General features: G+C 33.9%; 1 protein-coding gene across 2 annotated transcripts in view; it reads left to right on the forward strand.

Moving 5' to 3' along the window:
- Window positions 1–22,444, forward strand: part of CHM (CHM Rab escort protein) — a 184,096-nt gene that overhangs the window by 81,240 nt on the left and 80,412 nt on the right. For both annotated transcript variants that reach the window (XM_060087621.1, XM_060087622.1), the window contains exon 8: window positions 1,051–1,276. In XM_060087621.1, the coding sequence (XP_059943604.1) occupies window positions 1,051–1,276 (226 nt within the window). The remainder of the gene's footprint in view (window positions 1–1,050; window positions 1,277–22,444) is intronic.

A 22,444-nucleotide genomic window follows, 5' to 3' on the forward strand; every position in this document is an offset into this window, starting at 1 on the left:
AATTCACTTATAAAGTTACAATGAGAAATACAGCAGTTTTTTTTATATTAGATGGAATATTAAAAGTCTAGCACTTGTTCTTAAAGCTTCAAGTCCATTAGATACTGCCAGATTGTTCTCCACAGTAGTATAAACTTATATTCTCTTAGGAAATTTTTATAATTTTTGTTTATATTATTTCTATAAAGTTTTTGTCTACCACTAACAGTCCAATTACATTTTTTCTGTTCTTGGCTTAAAGGGATAGTATTTAGGGGATCCTTATATTTTGAGGTGTGATTATAAGGCAGTAAGACTGATTTCACTAGCCATAAAGAAATTATTTTCATTACCTTTTAGTCATAGTTCATTATTCGTAGTTTTAGGAAGAAATAGCAATTCAAAAAAATCAAGTATTACTCTATCGTTTTCACCAAAATAATTGCCATTTGTCATATTTAATATTTCAAAGTATAATTATTGGCATTATTCTGCAGTTTTAATGATAATAAAGTAAGATTATTGCCAACTGTGGAAACCTGTTGTGATGATTAATGAATTATTTAATACTTTTCTAATTTTTTAAATCCATAAAATACTAAACAAAGAATCATCATCTAAAGCTTAAAAATTGTATCATTAGTCCAATTAGGATAGTGAGATTGTTTCTAGTTTTTTTTTTGTCCTCCCACAATCAATGGTCTCTGTCTAAAATGTAATAATAGGGGCTTCCCTGGTGGCACAGTGGTTGAGAGTCTGCCTGCCGATGCAGGGGATACGGGTTCGTGCCCTGGTCCGGGAAGATCCCACATGCCGTGGAGCGGCTAGGCCCGTGAGCCATGGCTGATGGGCCTGCGTGTCCGGAGCCTGTGCTCCGCAACAGGAGAGGCCACAACAGTGAGGGGCCCGCGTACCGAAAAAAAATAAAAATAAAAATAAAATGTAATAATATTACCACCTGTGTCCTTTGCCAAGTGTTTTAAACAGACCTGATCTCATTTTTGTGCAATGGTTTTAAATAGAAGTTTGGTTTTGATTTTAATTGATAAATTTTCATCTTTCTTTTCATAGCCTATGAGGAAATTACATTTTCTGAATATTTAAAAACTCAGAAATTGACCCCCAACCTCCAATATTTTGTCCTACATTCAATTGCAATGACATCAGAGACAGCCAGCAGTACTATAGATGGTCTCAGAGCTACCAAAAACTTTCTTCACTGTCTTGGGCGGTATGGCAACACTCCATTTTTGTTTCCTTTATATGGCCAAGGAGAACTCCCTCAGTGTTTCTGCAGGTAAGACAGGTATTGGTTTTCTTATCTCTTTTAAACTAATACTTGAATAACAGATGAAAAATAGACAAAAATGAGATTTAGTCAAGATTTAGTATATGCAAACATATACTTTGTTGTCCTACTCTTTTATAATCTGTTTGCCTGCCTACCTACTTACCTAAATGATATAATCGGTCTGGCCTGTTTTTGAACTTTATAAAATAGAATCCTACTGTAAATTCCATTTTCCACTCAGTATTATGTTTCAAAGCATCATCCTTGTTGTGTGTGGTTATAGTTAAACTTATTTTCATTGCTACATAGTATTCCATTTTGAATATACCACAAGTTATTATTCTATTTGTCTGTTGATGGACACAGGGTTTTTCCAGTTTTTTGTTGTTATTAACATCCTGTGTATGTTTCAGAGTATACAAGTTCAAGATTTTCTCTAGTATACATATCTAGGTGTGGAATTACTGAGTCATGGGATATATGAAGGTTCATACAAGATAGTGCCCAGTTGTTTCTCCAGAGAGTTGTACCAGTTTACCTCCCCCAGCAGTATAGTATATAAGAATTCTCATAGCTCTACATCTTTGCCAACATTTGATGTTATCAGACTTTTTAATTTTTGTCAGTCTAATTCACATAAAGTATCATCACATTGTATTTTTATTTTACATTTCCTGGATTACTAACGAGGTTGAGCGTCTTCTCTTATGATTATTGGCTATTCATGTTTTCTCTTTTGGGAAATGCTTGTTCATGTCTTTTACCCATTTGTCTGTTGGGTTGTTGTCTTTTTCTTATTGATTTGTAGGTGTTTTTATATATTCTGAATACTGATCTTTTCTCAGTTAAATGTGTTGCATGTATCTTGCCTTATGGTATTTATGATGCGTGGAGGTCATTAAGATTAATGTAGTCAAATATAGCAATCTTTTCTTTTATACTTCGCACTTTTGGGGGAAGTAGAACATAGTAGTTAAGAACCTGGACTATGGAAACAGACTGCCTAGATTTAAATCCTGGCTCCTCTATTTATTAGCCATGTAACCTTGGACAAGTTTCTCAATCTCTTTATTATGTTTTTAAAGAATCAACTTTTGGGTTTTTTGATTCTTTGTATCCTAGTTCATTAATTTCTGGTTTTTATTATCCTTTATTTTGCTTTCTTTGGGTTTTGTTCAACTCATCCCTCCCCTCCCCTGCCCTTGCAAATTCTTAGGCTGAAACCTAATGAGTTAAATAGTCACATTTTTAATTTTCTAATATAAACAATAATATGGTAAAGTTCTAACTATTGTTTTGAAATTTACACAGTTATTATATATTATTTTCATTATCTTTTAATCCTAATTATCTTAATTTCCATTGTGATTTCTTCATTGACCCATGAGTTACGTATTTTAAAATAGCTAATCTGGTTGATTCTTCTGCACTTACCGTCTCATTTAATTCTACTCTGTATAGAAAATGTCTTTATGGTACTAATTCTTTGAACTTTATGTCTTAGTATGTCATCAATTTTTTTAATAATTTTTCCACGTGTGCTCAAGAAGAATGTGTTTATCTAGTTGTTGGTTACAGGGCTCTCTAATTATTGCTCTTGAAGTCTGATAAGTCAAGCTTCGACTTGTCATTTTCAAACTTTATTTTTATTGAAGTGTTTTTTCTTTGATCTGTCAATAATAGAGTGATGTGTTTTGAAATCTCCCATTATGATTTTTGATTTGTCAGTTTCTCCCTATAATTCTATCAATTTTTACCTTATATGTATTTTGAGGCAATTTCTTAAGATCATATAAATTTATAATTGTTTAATCTTCCTGATGAATTTAAGGTTTTGCATAGTCTGCTGACTTTCTCCAAACCTAATAATATATATTTTTTTCTTAAAGTCTAGTTTGTATAATATCAAAGAGCTACTCCAACTTTTTAATATTTGCCTGTTATATCTTTCTCCATCCCTTTATTTTTCAACTATATTTAGAGCTCTAAATAGCATATTATTACATATTTTTAATTCCATCTGACAATTTCTATCTTTTACCAAGTAGTGTAAGTGCAGTTAACAGGAGTCTGTTCCTTCCTTCTGAAGTATATAATTTTAAAAGTTCCTCTAGTTTATGCTCTGGGCAGTTAATGCTTACTAGTTTGTGTGCATATAAAAATAACTTTTTTTTTGCCTTTTTTTCTTGAGTGAATATTTGTTAGGTAAACATTTCTACATTGGCAGTTCTTTTCTCTCAGTACGTTAACATTTTATTCCACTGTCATTTGGGTTCCATTTTGTTGTTGTTTGATGTCAGCCTAATTGTCATTTCTTTATAAGTGATATCTCTTTTTTCTCAGGCTGTTTTTAAGATATTTTGTCTACAATGTTCTGCATTTTCACTACAGTGAATTTAGGTATTGGTTCCTTTGTATTTATCTAGCTTGATATAGGTCAAACCATATGAAATTAACAATATTAAAACATTTTGACCTACAATTCCATATGGTTCAAACAACTACATTGCAAGTTCCTCTATCTGTGAATTGTCATTTATTATTTTAGATAATTATCAGTCAGTATCTTGCAAATGTTGTTTTTATCCATTGTCTCTTACTTTCACCTCTTTGGAACCACAAATAGGTATGTTTTAGAACTTAACATTCTCTCTTCCATGTTTTTTAATCTTTCTTTCATATTTTCTGTTTCTTTGTCCTTCCTGCTACATTCTGGGTACCTAATAAAGGTCTGTTTTCCAGTTTATTAATTCTCTTCACCTGTAACTAATCTGCAATTTAACCCTTTTTTTTTTACTCCAGTATTTTTATCGTTCATTTTTAGAAGTTCTGCTTTTTCCCCCAAAATCTTCCTTGTCATTGTTTGATAGTCTCTTTTGCTTGGTCATTTCTTTCATATACAGATATTTTATATTCTGCCATGTGTTGTTTCTGTTGATTTATGTTAATGATTTATTTCCTTGTGCCATGCTTATTTTTGACTGAGAGTTTGTATTTGATTGATTTTAATCTGTGGAAATCTGGGGCCCCAAATTAAGAATGCTTTCCTTCAAGAATTATTTGTTTTTTCCTTCAGCCGGAAGGCACTAAAGACTTGGGACCATTCTAACTCCCTTCAGGGTGTCCTTGCTTAATAAAGGAACCCCAGATACAGCTCCCACACTGATACAGGCAACACAACTTGGTTTTTGTTTTTTTAATTGCACTGTTTGTTGCTCAAAGCTTTGAGTTCAGCTCAGGGTTTGTACTGTGCATATGTGTGTTTGGGGTTGTGGATTTCCTATGGACATTTCTCTTATTTCCTTCACTCTCAGCAGTGCAATAAAAATTATGTTTAATGTAAGAAATAGTCTTTTGTTAGTAATAGGAGGTCCCTTCACAGTATCTAGTCCAATATGTGATTTTATGAATGGTGGTAAGAATGATATAAATTTGAAAGTAACTTAATTCTGAAAGATAGGTCTGTGTAATTCCAGACAAGTTCTTCCTCCTCCACCTATTGTCAAAGTAGGGATGAATGGGCAGTGTCATGTCCCCCAGGACCAGAGGTCCTCCTATCAATTGAAACTAATAGGGGAGTTCTAGGGTAAGGATAGGGTAAGGAATAGGGACAAAATGAACAGTTCACTGGGGAGTGAGCAGAAGCTCACTGGCTTCCTTACCAGCACTTTATGAAAATGGAATATTTAACCTCATTCTTATTTTTTCACAAAATCCATTTATTTCCTTTCCTAATTCATATATTTGTCAATATATATTTAATGTCTGTTTATTTGTTGTTTTTAAGGGAAACAGCATTTAGAAGTTTCATTTGTTTGTCCTGTACTGATAAAAAATTTGAATGACACTCTTATGTGTTGAATTCTAGACAAAGGAAATATTTTTCACCAAAGATGATTGTAACCTTCTTAAGGCTGAGGTTTTATCAGCCTTCTGTATCTTTTTATCCTCTGCAAACCTATCTCAGAATTTTGTGTGTGGTTCATATTTAATGTTTGTTATAAAAATTATATCTAGCTCTCTCCAATTTGAAGTGAATTGAAATTTCAGGGAATGATATAATTAAATGTGTATGTATATGTGTAGATAGATAGATATTAAAGACAACAACAAAAGACTGTTTGAAGTAGTATATTAAACTTTTGGGTGGTTCTTTGGTAATTAAGGCAACTCTGAGTTCTTCCTACATATTATATATATGAATCTGTGTGTTTATAAATTACAATAAAATATATTTACTTGGCCTAGGGATATTAACTTTTAATTTTATATTTGATTCCCTGCATAATGCTTTATAATTTCATATAAATATTGTTCTGTTTATATCCTAAAGTACTAACACTACCACCATCTATACATATACATAGTCTACACTTTTTATCACCAGGTTATCAGAATTAGGTATCACCTGTTCTGTGACTTCTAACCACCATTTTATATTCTGTTTTAATATAACCCTCTTAAGCATTTCTCACAGCCAGTTACAGTGTGTTCTCATCAAGGCTACTGTTATAAATGGCATGCATGCATATTTATGTGAAGGATTCAAAGACTTTTGTAAGTCATATCCTTGCATTCTAAATGAATTCTGCATAAACAGTATAACATTTTAACTACTGGAGATAATTTCATGAATGAACACCCTTTGAGCTTTTTATCAATTTAAATAGGTAGGGTTTTTTTTCAGCAAAGAAAATGAAGCTTATTTATTGTACTACCTACTACCCATTGATATGTCAAGATACATAAATTGAACCATACTGGAAGAAAGTCATTGAAACCTATATATTTTTCTAGTCTAGCAAGCCATAGAATTTCCCCTACTGTATATTAGTTGGTTAATATTTTTTCTGGCACACTGGGCAGGATATGTATGCAGTATATAGGTTTTTAAACTCTCACACTATATCTTCCAAACAGAAGTCCTTTTTAAGCCCTAACCAACTAATTTGTTTCTGTTATCTGTGTGGTTGGTAACATGGTAGCCTTTAGAACTACTTTCTAGTTCAGAATGGGTTTCATGTACTGTGTCATGTTTTCATAACCTATGAAATGGAGCAGTACCTGTGGGAGCAAACAAACTCTACATTTTTTTTTTATAAATAGACTTAGACTACCCAGAGATTGTTACTTGTTTTTTGTAAAGAGAGAGAATTTAACTAATAGTTTACTAGGTAATTCAGCCTTCCATTCTTCAGATTTCAGCCTACATTTTATTTCCTTTTTTCCTTTAATGTAATGGGATTGTTAAAGCATACAGAATGAGTATGTTTTACTTTTAACATGTAATATAAATTTGTGTGTGTGTGTGTGTGTGTGTGTGTGTAAAATCACCACTGAATATTTTGTACCAAGTATTTGCATTCAAATATCATTTTCCTGAGTATTGTATATGGAAAATTGAATAGATGTGCGATCTACCTCAGGAAATTGTGGAACACACATTGATTAACTTAGAGCTTTTTAAAAAAGAGAATGAAAGAACACCAAAAGTCCTAAACATCTAAGTAACTTGCTCAAGATTATAGGAATAGCATGGAACAACAGGAAAGGGAATCTCACATTTGATACATTCAATCAGTAATGGCAGAAAGAATGATGCCCCAAATGGGCCACATAGATGCTACTATGATTTTGTCATAACCATGGAATTTGTTTTTTAATATAAAGTGTAAGGTATTTTATATTTTGTCTTTTTTCCTCTGCTTTAAAAAAAAATTACTTCTTTAGTCCAAAGTCCAAGATCAAAACATACACTTTACTGAATGTTGTATTGTTCCATTTGGAGAACTCATAGTATAAAACATCTCTCAGACCAAAGTAACCTGCTTATTTTGTTCTGTAATAACCAAGTTTTTTTATTCAGAGAATTTTCAGAAATCTAAGATATGTTTGTTAACCTGGATCAACATATTTGAAAACCAAGAGAAGCCTTAAAATTGATGAAAGATTATACTGATGGAAAATTTTATGAGTTTATTTATGGCTTCAACTGCATGTGAAGTCAGAAAAAGCTAAATTGAGATGGCTTTTTACTGTCTGCCCCCAATGTTCTTACCCCTTCACCCCAACAAGTGTGGGCTAGATTATGGATCTAGATTCTTTAATGGTACATTTTTCCCCCCTCAACAGCATTCTCCTTAATCTCTCATCTTGTAAAAATCTCCCTACTATTTTGCTAGTGATATAACAGAAAATCTTAGAGTTGGAAGAATGCTGTTATATTGTTTTGACCGGTTGTCTAATTTTACAAATGAGGAAAGTTAAGGTAAAGGGAGGCTGAGGCTAGAAAGCAGATTTCCTGGTATGCATTCTACACAACTCACTTCTTCTACAATGTTTCTTTAAACAGTGTTTTCTGGAAAAAAATGAGGAGATAGTTAATTAAAACATTGTTATTTGGGGGGATTTTTAAATATTTGTGGTTTAACAACTTGTAATTTGCTATGATTTCTTTTCTCACAGTCAATGCATAGTCATTCCCCCACCACCACCCACCACCCCCACAAAAAAGACAGGAGAGAATAAGGGCCATCCTTACCATGGTCTAGAAACATGTTCTGATTCTATGCCCAATAGGAAATACCAGTTTAGATGAATAAAGAAATTATGTCAACTTCCCAAATTTACCTAATTGATAAAGGTAAAAGGAGAAACAGACCATGAGCAAACCGATCTCACCCCCACCCCTATAACTTGTATGTATGCATTTGATAAACAGTAATGCAGATGAGCCCAGTAGCAGTTATGTTTTATACATTTGGGGGACCAGTTAGCATTGATCTGTTTTATGCTCCAAATCCCATTGGTTTCCTCCCACAGTGTCATAAGTAGAACTCCACGATACACCTAGGTGCAGAATCTGGCCCTATGTCTAATTGTTGATAGATTTGACCAATCCAAATGTATGTGTGTATGTATTTATGTAAGGCTTGATTATTGAATCAAGCCTTAAATATTTGAAATTAAATGTTAAAAAATTGCCAGAGTGAATTAAAAAGAAACAGATTAATTAATTGAACATCAAGTATATAAATCATATGGTTAAGAAATATTTTCATAGTGGATCGCTACACACTATTGTTTTGCAGCAGTGCAGCTGAATGGAACTGCATTGAAATATACCAAAGGTTCTTAATCTAGGGTCCATAGGTCCTTGAAACTTATATATAACAGGTTATACGTATATCTTTATAAAAATATTTGTAGTTTCATCAGATTTTCACAGGCATCCATGACCTAATAAGGGTTGAGAACCATTGTGAGAATTTTCTATAAAAGAAAGCATTATTTTTTTACTCAGATAATCATCCTTAAGAGCTTATAAAAAGAAGAGGTTCTAAAGAGTGAATAACAAAGGTGCTTCTGGGCTCTAAAGACCGGGGAGAGATGGGAAAACTTGAAAATATTGCTATTGGAACTGTAATTTACAAGTACCTCTTTGGGTAGATGCAAGCAGATATCTGTGCTCTAGTGGTGTGGAGGAGAAGTAAGTTTAGTGCAGTGAACCAGAGTGTACATTTTAGAGCCAGACCAATGGGGTCAAATCCCGGTTTCACCATGTACTGGGTGTGTATCATTGTGCAAGTTATTTAACCTCTCTGTGTTCCAGTCTCTTCAATTTTTCCATGGGGATAATAATAGTAGTATCTACTTCATAGATTGTGAGGCTTAAAGTGAATTAATATCTAGAAAGTGCTTAAACAGTGCTTGCCTTAGTAAGTACTACATAAGCGTTAGGTGTTATTACTCTTACTGTTACTATGATTATGATGATTACTGCTGCTGTTGCTGCTGTTGTAGAATGCTACCAGGACAAGTATGAGACCAAGTTAGGAACTGAGCTAGATTTGTGTTCTAATCCAGTGGGTCAACAAACTTTTTCTGTAAGGGTCAGATAGTAAATAGTTCAGGCTTTGCAAGCCATATGGTTTTGGTTGAAACTGTTTGCAGTCTTAGACAGTATGTAAAAGAATGGACATGGCTGTGTTCCAAAACAACTTTATTTACAAAAATAGGTGGCAGGTTTTCCAACCCTAGTGTAATCAATTGGATAGACTTGTGCCTACAAAACATAATAATAATTTTTTTAAAACCCTGATGTTAGGAAATTGCCTGAGTGCAATACCTGGTATTTATTGGTCATTCATTAAGTATTTGATGGATAAATGAGTGAATAGTTGGTATTTATGAATTGCTGCAAAAATTAGGTGTTAAAGGGCCCATAGAGCAGTATTTCTCAAGCTTTCACTTACGTCAGAATTTAACAGATTACTGTGTCCCATTCCCAGAGTTTCTGATTTGTAGATCTGAAGTGGGGCCTGGAAATTTGCATTCTAATAAGTTTCCAGATGTTGTTGATGCTGCTTGTTTAGGGAACACTGCTGAAGAGGAAGCACCCAGGGGAATTGCTCTCCAGGCCCAATTCTAATCAACAAGAAGGAAAAGATTTAGTTAAAGTGACAGAAAACTTGTGAAGAAGCATCTCTGTCATTTGTTATAAGTTTAATTATTTTCATTTCTTCCCATTTTAATTCAACAGCTATTTTTTAAGCATCTGTTCTCTACTTTATACTCTCCTAGGTGTAGTGGATATATATGAAAAAGAATATGACATAGTCAGACTTTGATGGCAGTGTCAATAGTGTTTACTGTAGTTGAGGAAAGAAAATAAAATACACACTCATGGGCCAATTAAAGAATAAGAAAACATATTTCATCAGGTTCCAGAATGTTCAATGCAGGAATGAATGCCATCAGTACTCAGAAATGATTTGAAGGAGCCTAAACAGATATGATATGAAATTAATTTAATCAAAGCACACAGATGACACTTAGGAAGTTATAGGAATCTCAGACCGCTCTGTTAACCAATCCATTTCTAGGAAAGAGCAAGAAGATTGGGCTCTACTCTATGCTAAGAACCATCAGTGGTCTGACCCCACCTGTCACTGAACATGGTCCATTTCTGTGAGATACATAACTGTTCTAGAGGCTCTTGATTTAGGCTAGTTTCTCAATTGAAATATTGTTGACATTTTTGGCAGTATAATTCTTTGTTGTGATGTTGGAAGAGCTGTCCTGTGCATTTTAGGATGTTTATTTAGCAGCATCTCTGGCCTCTATCCACTAGATGCCACTACCTTCACCTACCTACTTGTGACAGACAAAAATATCTCCAGACATTGCCAAATGTCCCCCAGGGCAAAATAATCTCTGTTTGAGAAATATTGGTTTAGTCCAACTCAGTATATATTTAATTTGATGTAGTCTACTCTAGTTAAATGTTGACAGGCAGGGAGAATAAAATGTTCTTTCAGGTCTTTCTTACATTCTTCTTACTCAACTTTTGGTTCTATAATCTGGAACTATGTAAAAATTCTTTAAGGAACAGAACAGTTTAAAATCTCTTGGCACTTGAATCAATGGAATAATTCATGTAGGTCATTTAGCAAAGTATACCTGTCAGGAGATGTTAAATAGCCATTAAAAAGCAAATTTTGGGGTAACATATAATCTTAGTAGGTAGGAAAAAAATGAAAATACTGAAAAAAAAAATAATAAAGCACACAGACACTCACTTTTATAAAGAAATGCAAGCCCTATTTCCCACCCTAGAATTCCACCCCCAGAGTTAACCATTGTTAAGTTAGTTGCATATTTTCCCATATTTCCCATGCTTATACATATATCTATGTATGAACATGTATGTATATGCATACTTAAAATGTTAAGGGATGAACAGTTCTCTGGTATATGGACCTATGTGCCATAATTTATTTAATCATTTTCCTATTGTTGGTGTCATCATGCTGAATTAAATTATGTCTTTATTATATAAGAAATATAGGGACTTCCCTGGTGGTTCAGTGGCTAAGACTCTGTGCTCCCAATGCAGAGGGTCTGGGTTCCATTCCTGGTTGGGGAACTAGATCCCACCTGCATGCCACAACTAAAGATCCCGTGTGCCACAACTAAGACCCAGTGCAGCCAAAATAAATAAATAAATATTTTTTAAAGAAATATAATTTCATGTACAGAAATTTTGGAAAACAGGAACAGAAGTAGTACTATTGATTATTATAGTTAAATCCCATCACCTGTTAACAATAACCACACTAAATATTTTGGTATATTTTCTTTTCCTTTCTTTCAATCCACACATTTAAAGAATACATGTAATTACAATCCTCTTAGTTTTTTTTTTAATTTGGCCATCTTCAATTATAGCATAAGCCAACTTATAGCCATCATCTTAAAAACACATATCTCAGCTTAAAATAGACAGCAGTGGAAGGCTGGTATAATAATAGGCATTCTTCAAATTCAGGGGTCCTTAACCTGGCTTCCAATGCCTGGAATAAATCACCTGGGTTTCAGGAGTTTGGGGGTATATACCCTGAAATCTCATGCCAAATTCTGTGTGTGTAATGTGCATAGCTGCAGTTTTTAGGAGGTTCCTAGTTTCTATCAGTGTCTCAAGGGGTGTATCACACCTCAAAAAGGTTAGGAACCACTGGAATGTACTATTTCAATTGAGAACTGTCCTTATTAAATTAGCATTGTAGAATAGGTTAACCAAAAGCTTGTCTCCCAATAGTTTGAGGACTATTTTTTGAATAGGCTTTTTATAAACTGTAAACTCCTAGAGGGTAAAATAAACACAGTGACATACCTCATTTTTTGAGTCTTTTGTATATGATTTTCCAGACAGTTTTCCCTCTAGTTAATAGTTGATATTGGCATGGAGATGATACATAAAGTATAGGGGGTAAGCATGATGATATTTGTATGAGAGAGTATTGTGTGGGATAAACTGCAGGGTGGTGAGATAATCCATCATTTTGAAACCTGTTCTCTGGTGATGGATGGATAGACAGGTAAAGTAACTCAATAATCTTCATTTTTTCCAGGTTATTCACAGATCAGTGAGCGTTGTCATTAATAAAACAGTGGAATGCTTTTGTGTCCTTTCCTGCATTATTCCTCAGGTTTTGACAGGACAAGTCTTTTAATTTGGGAATAACCTCTTATTAAAACTTATATTACGGGCTTCCCTGGTGGCTCAGTGGTTGAGAATCTTCCTGCCAATGCAGGGTACACGGGTTTGAGCCCTGGTCTGGGAAGATCCCACATGCCGCAGAGCAACTAGGCCCATGAGCCACAACTACTGAGTCTGCACGTCTGGAGCCTGTGCTCCGCAACAAGAGAGGCCGCGATAGTGAGAGGCCTGCGCACTGCAATGAAGAGTGGCCCCCGCTTGCCACAAATAGAGAAAGCCCTCGCACAGAAATGAAGACCCAACGCAGCCAAAAATAAATAAATTAATTAATTAATTAATTTTAAAAAAACATATTACACTTAAGTGTGTGGTGCTGGAGCATTTATTGTGACTCTTATGAATATATTAGAATTATATTGGCTACACAAATTATACAGTTTCAGGTTCTACTTTACTAATAGTCCCCTTCCCCCTTCAGTGCTATTCAGATACTAGATGAAACTCACCCAATCATTTTCTCCTCAAGTAACTACGCCAGGTCTATGTGTGCTATTCCAGGTCTTAAAATAATTCTAATAACTTGTATTAGAGTGAAAGGTGGCTGACTATATATAGGGCAAGAGTGATATTCGCATTAAGTCCAATGATATTTCAATTAAGTCCATGTTTAGAGCTGAAATTTTAGTTTGATTAAATTGAAAGGTAACACTGTGTGATTGCATAGACTAACTTAAGTATCATTCAAAACAATTCTTAACCCATCTCTTTGGAGCCAATATATTATTATGCAACTGTAATAGAAATAATATGTAAAGTGTGTTTATTTTCCAGTCAATTCAAAGAGGGAAAAAAAAAAACCTTAGAGCAGCCAGATTACAAAGATCTAAGGCTTTATTTGCCAGCTATGTTAGATAGCTAGGTTTCCAGACGTTCTCTGCACTTCCTTTGTTTAATTTGGTTTTGTTCCAGATTGATCTAATTAATGTGATCATCTATAGTTGTAAAAAAGCTGTTCATTTCCAATTATTCATCAGTTTATATTCTACTTTAGTAAGGAATGCTCAAAAACTGAATCTTTTTATAAAATACCTTGTCCTATTTCCAAGAAAGAAAGTTTTCCATGTATTATGAAAGTATCAGTCTTAGAATTGGGTTCTGATTCTAGCTCTGTCATGTTATTACTTGCATGAACTTGAACATGTCATTTAAATTCTCAGAGCCTCAATTGTTTTACCTGTATTATGGGTAATTAAATCTAACCCTACCTCCTGACCTGGGCTATTGTAAGACTTAAATGTGATGATGTTAGGGAAAGTATGTTGAAAATTGTCCAACACTGATGTAGGGTATTATAACAAAAATTGAATGACTTCACAGTTTCGGTATTTAGAATGAATGTTTTTGTAATTACTGAAACATTAATTTATATATTGTAGACCAGTTTATACAAACTAGATTTAGAATTTAATTATGTAATTAAATTACCTAATAATTTGAGTCTGTTGATAGATATATTTGCGGTATAAAATTAAGTCATCTCTATGTCTCCTGTAGTTCCTAGCGCGTAAATGGGTACTCCATAATTTTTCTTTTTTTACTACTGAATTTGGTATACTTTTCTCATACATAGTTAACTGCTTAGAACTTTGGCTGGCACATAATAGGTGCTTAATAAGTTAAATATTTTGAAAACAGAATTAGAAATTACCATGGAAAGAAATTAAATACTGCAGGACAGAAACTGTTTTATCTTTCAGGTACTAGAGAAATAATTTGTAAAAGAGAGCTCTCTTGGGGCTGAAATAATTAATGTAGCTTTTAACCATTCCTCCTCCTTATTTTTCTATCTGTTCGTGCCTCATCTTCTCCCCTCTCCCCAAATTAGGCAATAGGTTCTCACTTGCCTGATATATTGAAATAGAGTAAAAGTTTTGCCAAAAAAACACCCCACTTCCATATGGCAAAACTTCACCAATTTTAATCTCACCAGTTTAACATTCATAACAATTTGAATGTTTTTACTTTATACTCTGTATGTAAACAGAGTTTGCTAAACAAATGAGTAGCATGAACAGGAAGGTATATTTAGCCTACTCAAGAAGCCAAACTAGTTTCAACTAATTATTTTAATTACTCCTACAGTTTTTAATTCACATACATTGAATATAATAAACCTGTAATTTTTAACTTACATTTAGACTGGTATCCCTACGTTAATTCATACAAGTGCACATGTATTTGTAAACAGCCATATTTTTCAAACTTTTTGCTTACCCAACTGGAGTTTTTAAAAGAAAAATGGATATATGTATAGATATAGCTGATTCATTTTGTTATAAAGCAGAAACTAACACACCATTGTAAAGCAATTATACTCCAATGAAGATGTTAAAAAAAAAAAAAAAAGAAAAACGGGATCACAGTGTGGCTATTTTTCTTAAGTAAATCTCTTTTATATTTGAATTTGAAAATACTCATTTTTGAATCTATAATCTTTAATTGTGGTCCCATATGCATAGACCCATATTCTTCAGGTGCATTTAAAAATAGAAGGAATTAACTCTAAAATAACCTCTTTTGAATTACATATATTTGTTGAATGAACAATTAACTTTGATCCTAATTTTATGTTTTAACATATCATATTCCTAGAGGTAGCATAGTGTAGTAGTTAAGAGTAGAGACTCTGAAGCCAGACTTTCTGAGTTTGAATCCTGGCTCTGGCACTTACCTACTGGTTAACCACCCTGTGTTTTCAGTTTCCTCCTATATAACAATGGAATAACAATATAGGGCTGTTATGAGGATTAAGGAAATGAATATTTGCAAAGCTCTTAGAAGAGTACTTGGCACATGATAAGCACTACATGAGCCTTTGTTATAAAAAATTTTTAAATTTCCAAGTTTCTTAAGTTGTGCAGATGTGAATTCAGGTTCTTAGGTATAGTGGAGTGGTTCCAAATGCTTAATGAATTGAGAGCCAAATTTTTTACTGAAGTGTTTCCACCTTCCATGATGTCTTCAAAATCAACACTTAACTGTCATCCTGTAGTGGTCCTAGGATAGAGGTGGATGTACCAGGATCAGAGCCACTGCTGTCGGAAATCTAGTACAACACCTCCTCCCCTGCCTAGAACTGGCTTTGTTGCTTGTCCCTTTTTTGTGAGGTTAGACCTGACTTTTCCCTGCATTGTGGTAGTGCATGTTATGATGTACTTGTTTCACAAACAAATCAGTTGAAAACAAGCATTAGTTTTCTTTGTACTTCTAAAGTAGAAATAAAAACCACTATTGAATGTCTGTTTAGGACATGAACCTTTTAATGCTTAAAATGGACTCTTTTAAAACCAGCAGACTAAGGCAGTGTCTGTATGGTACAGATAAATCAAGTGTAAAGCAGAAGCATTTGGTTATCTTCTTTCAAATTTTAACTTAAATATTCTGGCCATAATGAGACTATTACTTATCTCCAATACACTTTTTGGTATATAATAATTAGAGATCTAATATTATCAAAACTTACATGAGAAAAGATATTGCTTTATTCCTGAATACTGGCTGGAGTAGAAAAGAATTTTCCTTGGAATGTAAACTTTGGAGCTGGTATTTTTAAGGGCCCAATAAGTATACTGATGCTCTTAATGTTCAGTCAGTTGAGCAGACTGAATGTTTCTGCTGTTAACCATTCTTTATGGGAATGATCTTAGTCACAGAATACTAGTAAAATTGGCCTGATCACTGCATTCAGAAAGGTTTTTTAAATACCCTCATATATGATATATAGTTAGTGAGATTAAGAGAATGAATCTGTCAACCTTGCAGATTAAACTTGAGCTTCTGTGCATTTTGTTCCTCCTGGAAGATGTCAAACCATGGGTAAAATCTCCCCATAAGTAGGAATGTTTTCTCTAGGGATACAAAGCTAAGTTTGCAAACCTAAGTGAGTTTAATTCCTTAATGTCAGTTTGGAGCATGTAGTTAATATGTTGAAATGGTATGAGAAAAACACGCTACTTGTCTGGGAAATAAAATCCCGGTAGCAAAAAGGATGCCGAAGACAGCAAAGCACAAAAGCGTAGTGAAAGGTACTTGGGCAGCTTTGAGGTTCTCTGTGATGTAGGATGCTTTTTTGTTTTATTAAGAATAGGATATTTAGACAACCAGTAGTTCTCAAGCCCTTTCTTTGTCAGCATACATGGGGCATCCATCCATTTGCATGTTTGACCCACTCAGGCTTTGGCCTTGTTCAGAGGCTATAGTCTCTGCATAAGTCTCACTGTAACGCCACCTTTTTTTTTTCTCCCACAAACTTAAGGCACACTGTATTGCAGAGTACCAAGGTTGAGAACCACTATGTTATTAAACTTAGCATAAAATTCATACAAAATCTGGAATTCACCTATGAGTGATGGCTTTTATCACTTTTACCTTACCAAATGGAAGGTAGCTTATTAACAGCCAATATGTATGTTTCCTTGTGTTCTAGGAATAAAGGAAAACATAATTTTAGATATCTTGTTCAGAAGAAAAACATAGTATATAAGATATATGAGCTATCTCTGTGGTTCTAGATTTTTATGTATTTTTAGTTCCATAAAGCCAATTGAAAGATGTGTCTTCAGCAGTGCATATATTCAATAAGCCTCGGATACTCTTTTGCTGTTTTCTTTCCTAACGTGCTACTGTACATTTCCTGGTTATACATTGCAGCAAGTTGAGCTTTATTTTTTTCCTAAAAGGAAATATTTTTTTTCTCTTTCTGCTTATCAGAATATCCATGCTTATGATAAGAAATTTAGATAGTATAGAAGGTATGAAGAATGTAAAAATTAAGTTAGTGAGATAATTTTTTTAATCAGAATTACTTTGAATCATTTTGGTTTTTAAAATAGCCTTCTTAACATTTATCCTCTTTACTTTGACCATCCTGTTATTTACTTAGTATCCCAGCCTTAATTTATGCATAGTGTCAAAACTACTCTAATGCTTGAAAACCAAAACAGTTCCTCCAGATTGCTCAATATGGTAAGTATCATTGGATAAACAAATTTGTTGTTGTTGTCTAAGTCTGAGAATGTTAAAGCTTTTTTTTTCCCTACCATGGCTTCTAATGTTTTAAGCACGTTTTGCCTTTTTAAATATTTACATTGTTTATTGACAAAGGAAAAAACTGATCCTTCTGTAAATAACTTGATAAAAACTTGAATTTCCCATTAGAGTTAAAAGAGGTATGCTTGAGTCCATATACTGGGGAAATTAAGTTATGGGAAAGGATTACACACACCCTCTTTTTTTTTAATGTGTTTTCACAAGGTTCCAGTGAGGACTGGGAAGAAGAGTGTATATTTCCAAGGTCAAATTATCAGAGTCGAAACATTTTTTCCCAGAATGTAGGAATAGTGTAGAAAACAGTTCAATGTTTATATGTTTATGTACTACTTTTTTACAAGAGTAAAGAATACTAGTTATTATTATTATTAAACTAGAAACTTGAAGTTTCACTGAAATCAGCTTTTTCTACATTAGAAAGTTTAAAATAAACCTGTAAACTGCAAAAAGTTTCTGAGACCTTGGAGACTTAAACAGGTTCTGATCTCATTTTTTTTTCCTTTCCACTGAATATGTCCTCTTGGAAACGGATATCTTCCCTGGCCAAAGATTGAGCCACTAACGTGTCTTGCAGATGTGTACCCTTGATCAGGAGGAACCTAGTAAGAGTGTTCATTATGTTTGTTACCACCAATACATTGGCAGTTTTTGTGCATTCTTTGGTAGCCATATGCGTTTTGTCTAAACACCCATACACTGTCACACACACTCAAACACACACACACTCAGTCACTCACTCACTGGGTCACAGTTACTGAGTTTTTTACCAAAGACCTAAAACGAATACTTTTTTACATGAAAAGTTAGGAGAGCGTTGACTATAAATTTGGGCTCTCTGTTTTATCATATGCAAATTTAGAATAAAAATTAGAATTCATTTAATAAATGCATGTACTGAATGCTTTATACTAGCTCTTCTGTAGGTGCTAGGCATACATTGTTGGAAACAGAACGTCTCTGGTGGGGTGGGAATGTTGAAGAGTGTTGGATGGAAAGACAGTAGACAAAATTTAAGAGAATTATATGTGCTGTGCAGAAAATACAGGATGATATGGAAGGAAGTGACTGTTGGTTGGGGCAGGGAGGTGCCCCATTAGATGCTGTGATGGTCAGGGAAGGCCACTCAGGGGGTGGCATTTGAGTGTAGTGACACCACAGATTGTACCGTTTCAGCTTTCGGTGATTTGAGGAAAGATTCTAGGCAGCGGGAACTGTGTCAAAGGTCTAAGTTGGGGTCTTCTGAGTTATAGAAAGGTTAATATGACCAGGGCACAATGAGCAAGTTAAAGTGGACTTTGTGACAGTACCCCAATTGAGGCCATGGGTGAGCATACAAATCACTGCTACCTGCTCTTTGTAGCATCTCTGTGTCCCAATAATTTCTTATACGCAAACTTTCTATCTTTTGAAATATGATTTCCTGTTTGAGGATTACTTTTTGACTTCTATGGAAAAATATGCATCATGTTTAATTTTCTTTATTGGTTTGTGTACTTGTATGATTCAACAGCTTTGATGATAGGACCTCAGCTGAAGGTCTAGAGGACTTTAAAAAAAATAAAATGAAGCATTAAATCCAGGACACAGAATGTTCTGTGTGTAAAAATAGATTAAATAAGAATAATATATTAATGTGAGCCCTTGCCATTTTTCCTCTGATCTCCCTCCAAAGCTGTCAGGGCCTTGTGCCCAGTATTTATCTTAAGCGGCAGAGAAGGTCTCTTGCCACCTTTAGGAAAAACTCAGGTTAAGGCAAAGACCTACTGTTCATTTTTCATATATATTGAATAGAATCCCACATTTATAATTTTAGAAATGAAAATATTGCCTTACATTTTACATTAATGAATTTAAAGAATATTTTCAAAGATTCTTTGTTTTCAAATTCTCAAACATTAATACAGTTCAGATTTTATTCTTGTAATTTCAAAATTACTACAAATGAATATGTATAAAATAGTTCTTCCATTTTGAAAGTAAAGAAATTAGATGAAGAGATACTTTCTGTTTTGTTGGATTTGTCCTGGGAACATTATATCCACACAGTACATTTTTCTTGTAGCAACAGATGCAGTAACCCTGAAGACTATTTTCTTTCTTGTTAACATTAGTTTTTAATTAGAGAAAACAACTAGTTGGAGGCAGTTACTTTCTGTGAAATGTAATGAAGATTTATTTTGGAAGTGACCTTCAGTTTATTAGCTGAAGCAGTAATCAGCAGAATTAATAGAATAATAAAATTATATACAAACTCATAAATCATCATGAATAGTGCTGTCAAAAGTTCAGCTAGTAATGGGTCCTATTGTTTTGCAGCTGTATTAAAAAAAATTACCACTGCTGATTCCTACCTTGATAGGCACTGAAATTGGATTTTTAAAGGCTATGTAGGATAAGGGCTACCAGCCAAAAATTTTCACAATTTTATCTGTAATACAATTTGATGTCACCAGGGCAAAGTTGAAAGTGAGTACAGTGTTGGTGTGCTCTCAGTAAAATCTAAATCACTGTTGGAAGCAGTACTCAATTAGACTTCTATCAGTTTAAATGTCTATTGTTTGGGGTTAATGGCATCAAAGAGTTAGGTTATGCTCCAAATATATACAATTATCTGAATAATATATTGGATAGATATTATGTTGCTTTTATGAATTTTACTTGAGCTTGTTATGAACAAGTAATTGAAGTGGCAGCTTGATATATGAAACAGAAAAAAATATATCTCATTAAACTCAGTGCTTCTTATTCTTCAGGAACTTATTTACTTGGATTCGCATGTTCTTTTTAACTGAATTACAGTGGGACAAGTGGGAAATTTCTTGCTGCTGAGCTTTGTATTTTTTACAGTTGCATGTATGGGAATGGTAGATCTCCACCACTCATAGCTGATGATACTTAAACTCTAACCACAGCTTTGTGCAGTCAAGCATTACATCTGTCAGAGCCTATTAAAATAAATTTATATTTGAAAAAAATCCGAGACTTTGTGAACTTAGAAAACAAGTTGTCACTTTTTCTAATTAATGTGCAGTATAATTATTTTATTTTGTATCTTTGAAAGTGACATTTTTCTTTTTTTTCCTTTTAGTTTGACAGAGGAAGACATGTTCACAAGTGAGGAAAATTGTCTTTATTCTCTGTCATTAGGCAGACCCAGATGTGAATTTCACATGAATGACCATTGCTTATTTTTCAAATTTGTATTTTCATTGTGTTAATTTTAATGTCTGAAAAGTACAAAGAATATCTCTGTATTAAATAGTAAATAACCGAAGTATAAAATGTGTTAGCATTCTAAGTAAGAGGAATTCAAAATAAGGTTTAACCTTTGATTTAACACTGCCTCTCATAGGTAGATTTTTTTTTTAATCTAAAGGAAGCTGAGATAATTCACAAGCCTTCCCAAGATTCCTCCATTACTTGTTACAGTCAATTTGAAATGGAAACACCCTACTTGTTTTCAGAAAAATAAATTGTGGCCACCTCAGAACATCAAATACCTTTCCCTTTTTCAGTATCTTCTATAGCTAATAAAATGAATGAACACTGTCAGAATTCTACCAATTCTGTTAACATTTGCATTTTGCTGTGTCTTTAATGGATTTCTTTTTCTTTTAGAAGATCCTTATTTTAAATTGTAATGAACAACATCCTGAATAATAGTCGTTTAACATACAACATTCATGACAAGGTAAATAAAAATATCAAAAGAAAACTTAGTGAACAACTGAGGCATAGGGATTGCAATGACAAATGTCTCCAGGGACCAATCAGGTCATAGAAAGGAAGTGAAGTTGGGAAGGACATGTTGGGAGTGATAGAGACCACACTGAACTGTTGAGCACAGGATGCATCTAAAGGGAGCAGCTGCTATAGGACCCTAAGTCTGAATTGCAGACCCATTGTTGTCAGATTTTCTCTTATTCAAAGAAGCTAGAGATCCAGATCGTTTTTGCCAAGGGAATTTTTTTTAACTGTGATGTCATACAAAACTTATCTACAGGTGGATTTATCCTATGGACTTCCAGTTGACAACTCCTTGCTATAGGTAAATGACAATTTTTATTTGTGCATTTAAGAGGATGATATTTTTCACCAAATTGAGATTTTTCGAAAATTATTATAGCCATTCTAAAATTCTTCTTCATTACATCAAACTCTTAGTTAGCAACTGTGGTAGGTAGTGTATTTATACCATGCACATACCATTTCTGAAGTCTAGACTTGGATTTTGAGTTACTATATAAATTGAGCACCCCTTAAGGAAACCACAAGCATTCCAGCGATATTTTTCTTGTCACAAGTTGACAGCCTAGAAATTCTGGGGTTAACCTTTGACTCTGTCCTAATTACTGTGTTATTTCTTCTCAATTTCTTAGAGTTATGCTTTCCTCAGTTTCCACTCTTCTGCCATGATCCAGGACTTATCAGTTAACTGGGTTCCTGCTGTAACCCTTAGCAGCCCTCCTGCTCCCAGTATCTGCCACCTTCATTGAGATGACATGTCACTTCCAGTGGCATTCTCTTGTCTGCCACATGAGATCCAACGCTTCTACCTACCTTTTAACCCCATTCCATAATCATTTGATCCTTCAACTCCTTCTTGTCATTCCCCAGTTTGTACATCCATTCAGTTATTCAGATATCTATATACATTCTCACCTTTATACATTTCCTTATATTTTCTCACCTTTTAGAGTCAGCCCCCACCCCTAACAGCCTACCCTTTTCCTCTTCCAAAGCTTGATTCAGGGCCAGCCATCAGATCTTCCAGTACCTCTGGCTGCAAGAAGCTGTGTGCTTTTTGGCAAGTAGTTTAACTTCTCTGATGTTCTGTAACAGGGAATTGGTCCAGCTGTTGTAAAGGTTTTCTCTGTTTCTGTAATTCTGCCTCCTCCAACATGTTGACCTCTTCCTTCTCTGAAATCACTTTTAGAATGCTTTTAGTCTCTACCACATAATATAATCTTCAGTTTTTCTCTAGTTATTGCACTTAGTAATGTCATTTGTCTCATATGCTTAACAGAGGGCTAAGTCCATGACTTAATACTTTTGTATCTATT

Source organism: Mesoplodon densirostris, chromosome X (genome assembly GCF_025265405.1).
Source record: "Mesoplodon densirostris isolate mMesDen1 chromosome X, mMesDen1 primary haplotype, whole genome shotgun sequence".
NCBI lineage: Eukaryota > Metazoa > Chordata > Mammalia > Artiodactyla > Ziphiidae > Mesoplodon > Mesoplodon densirostris.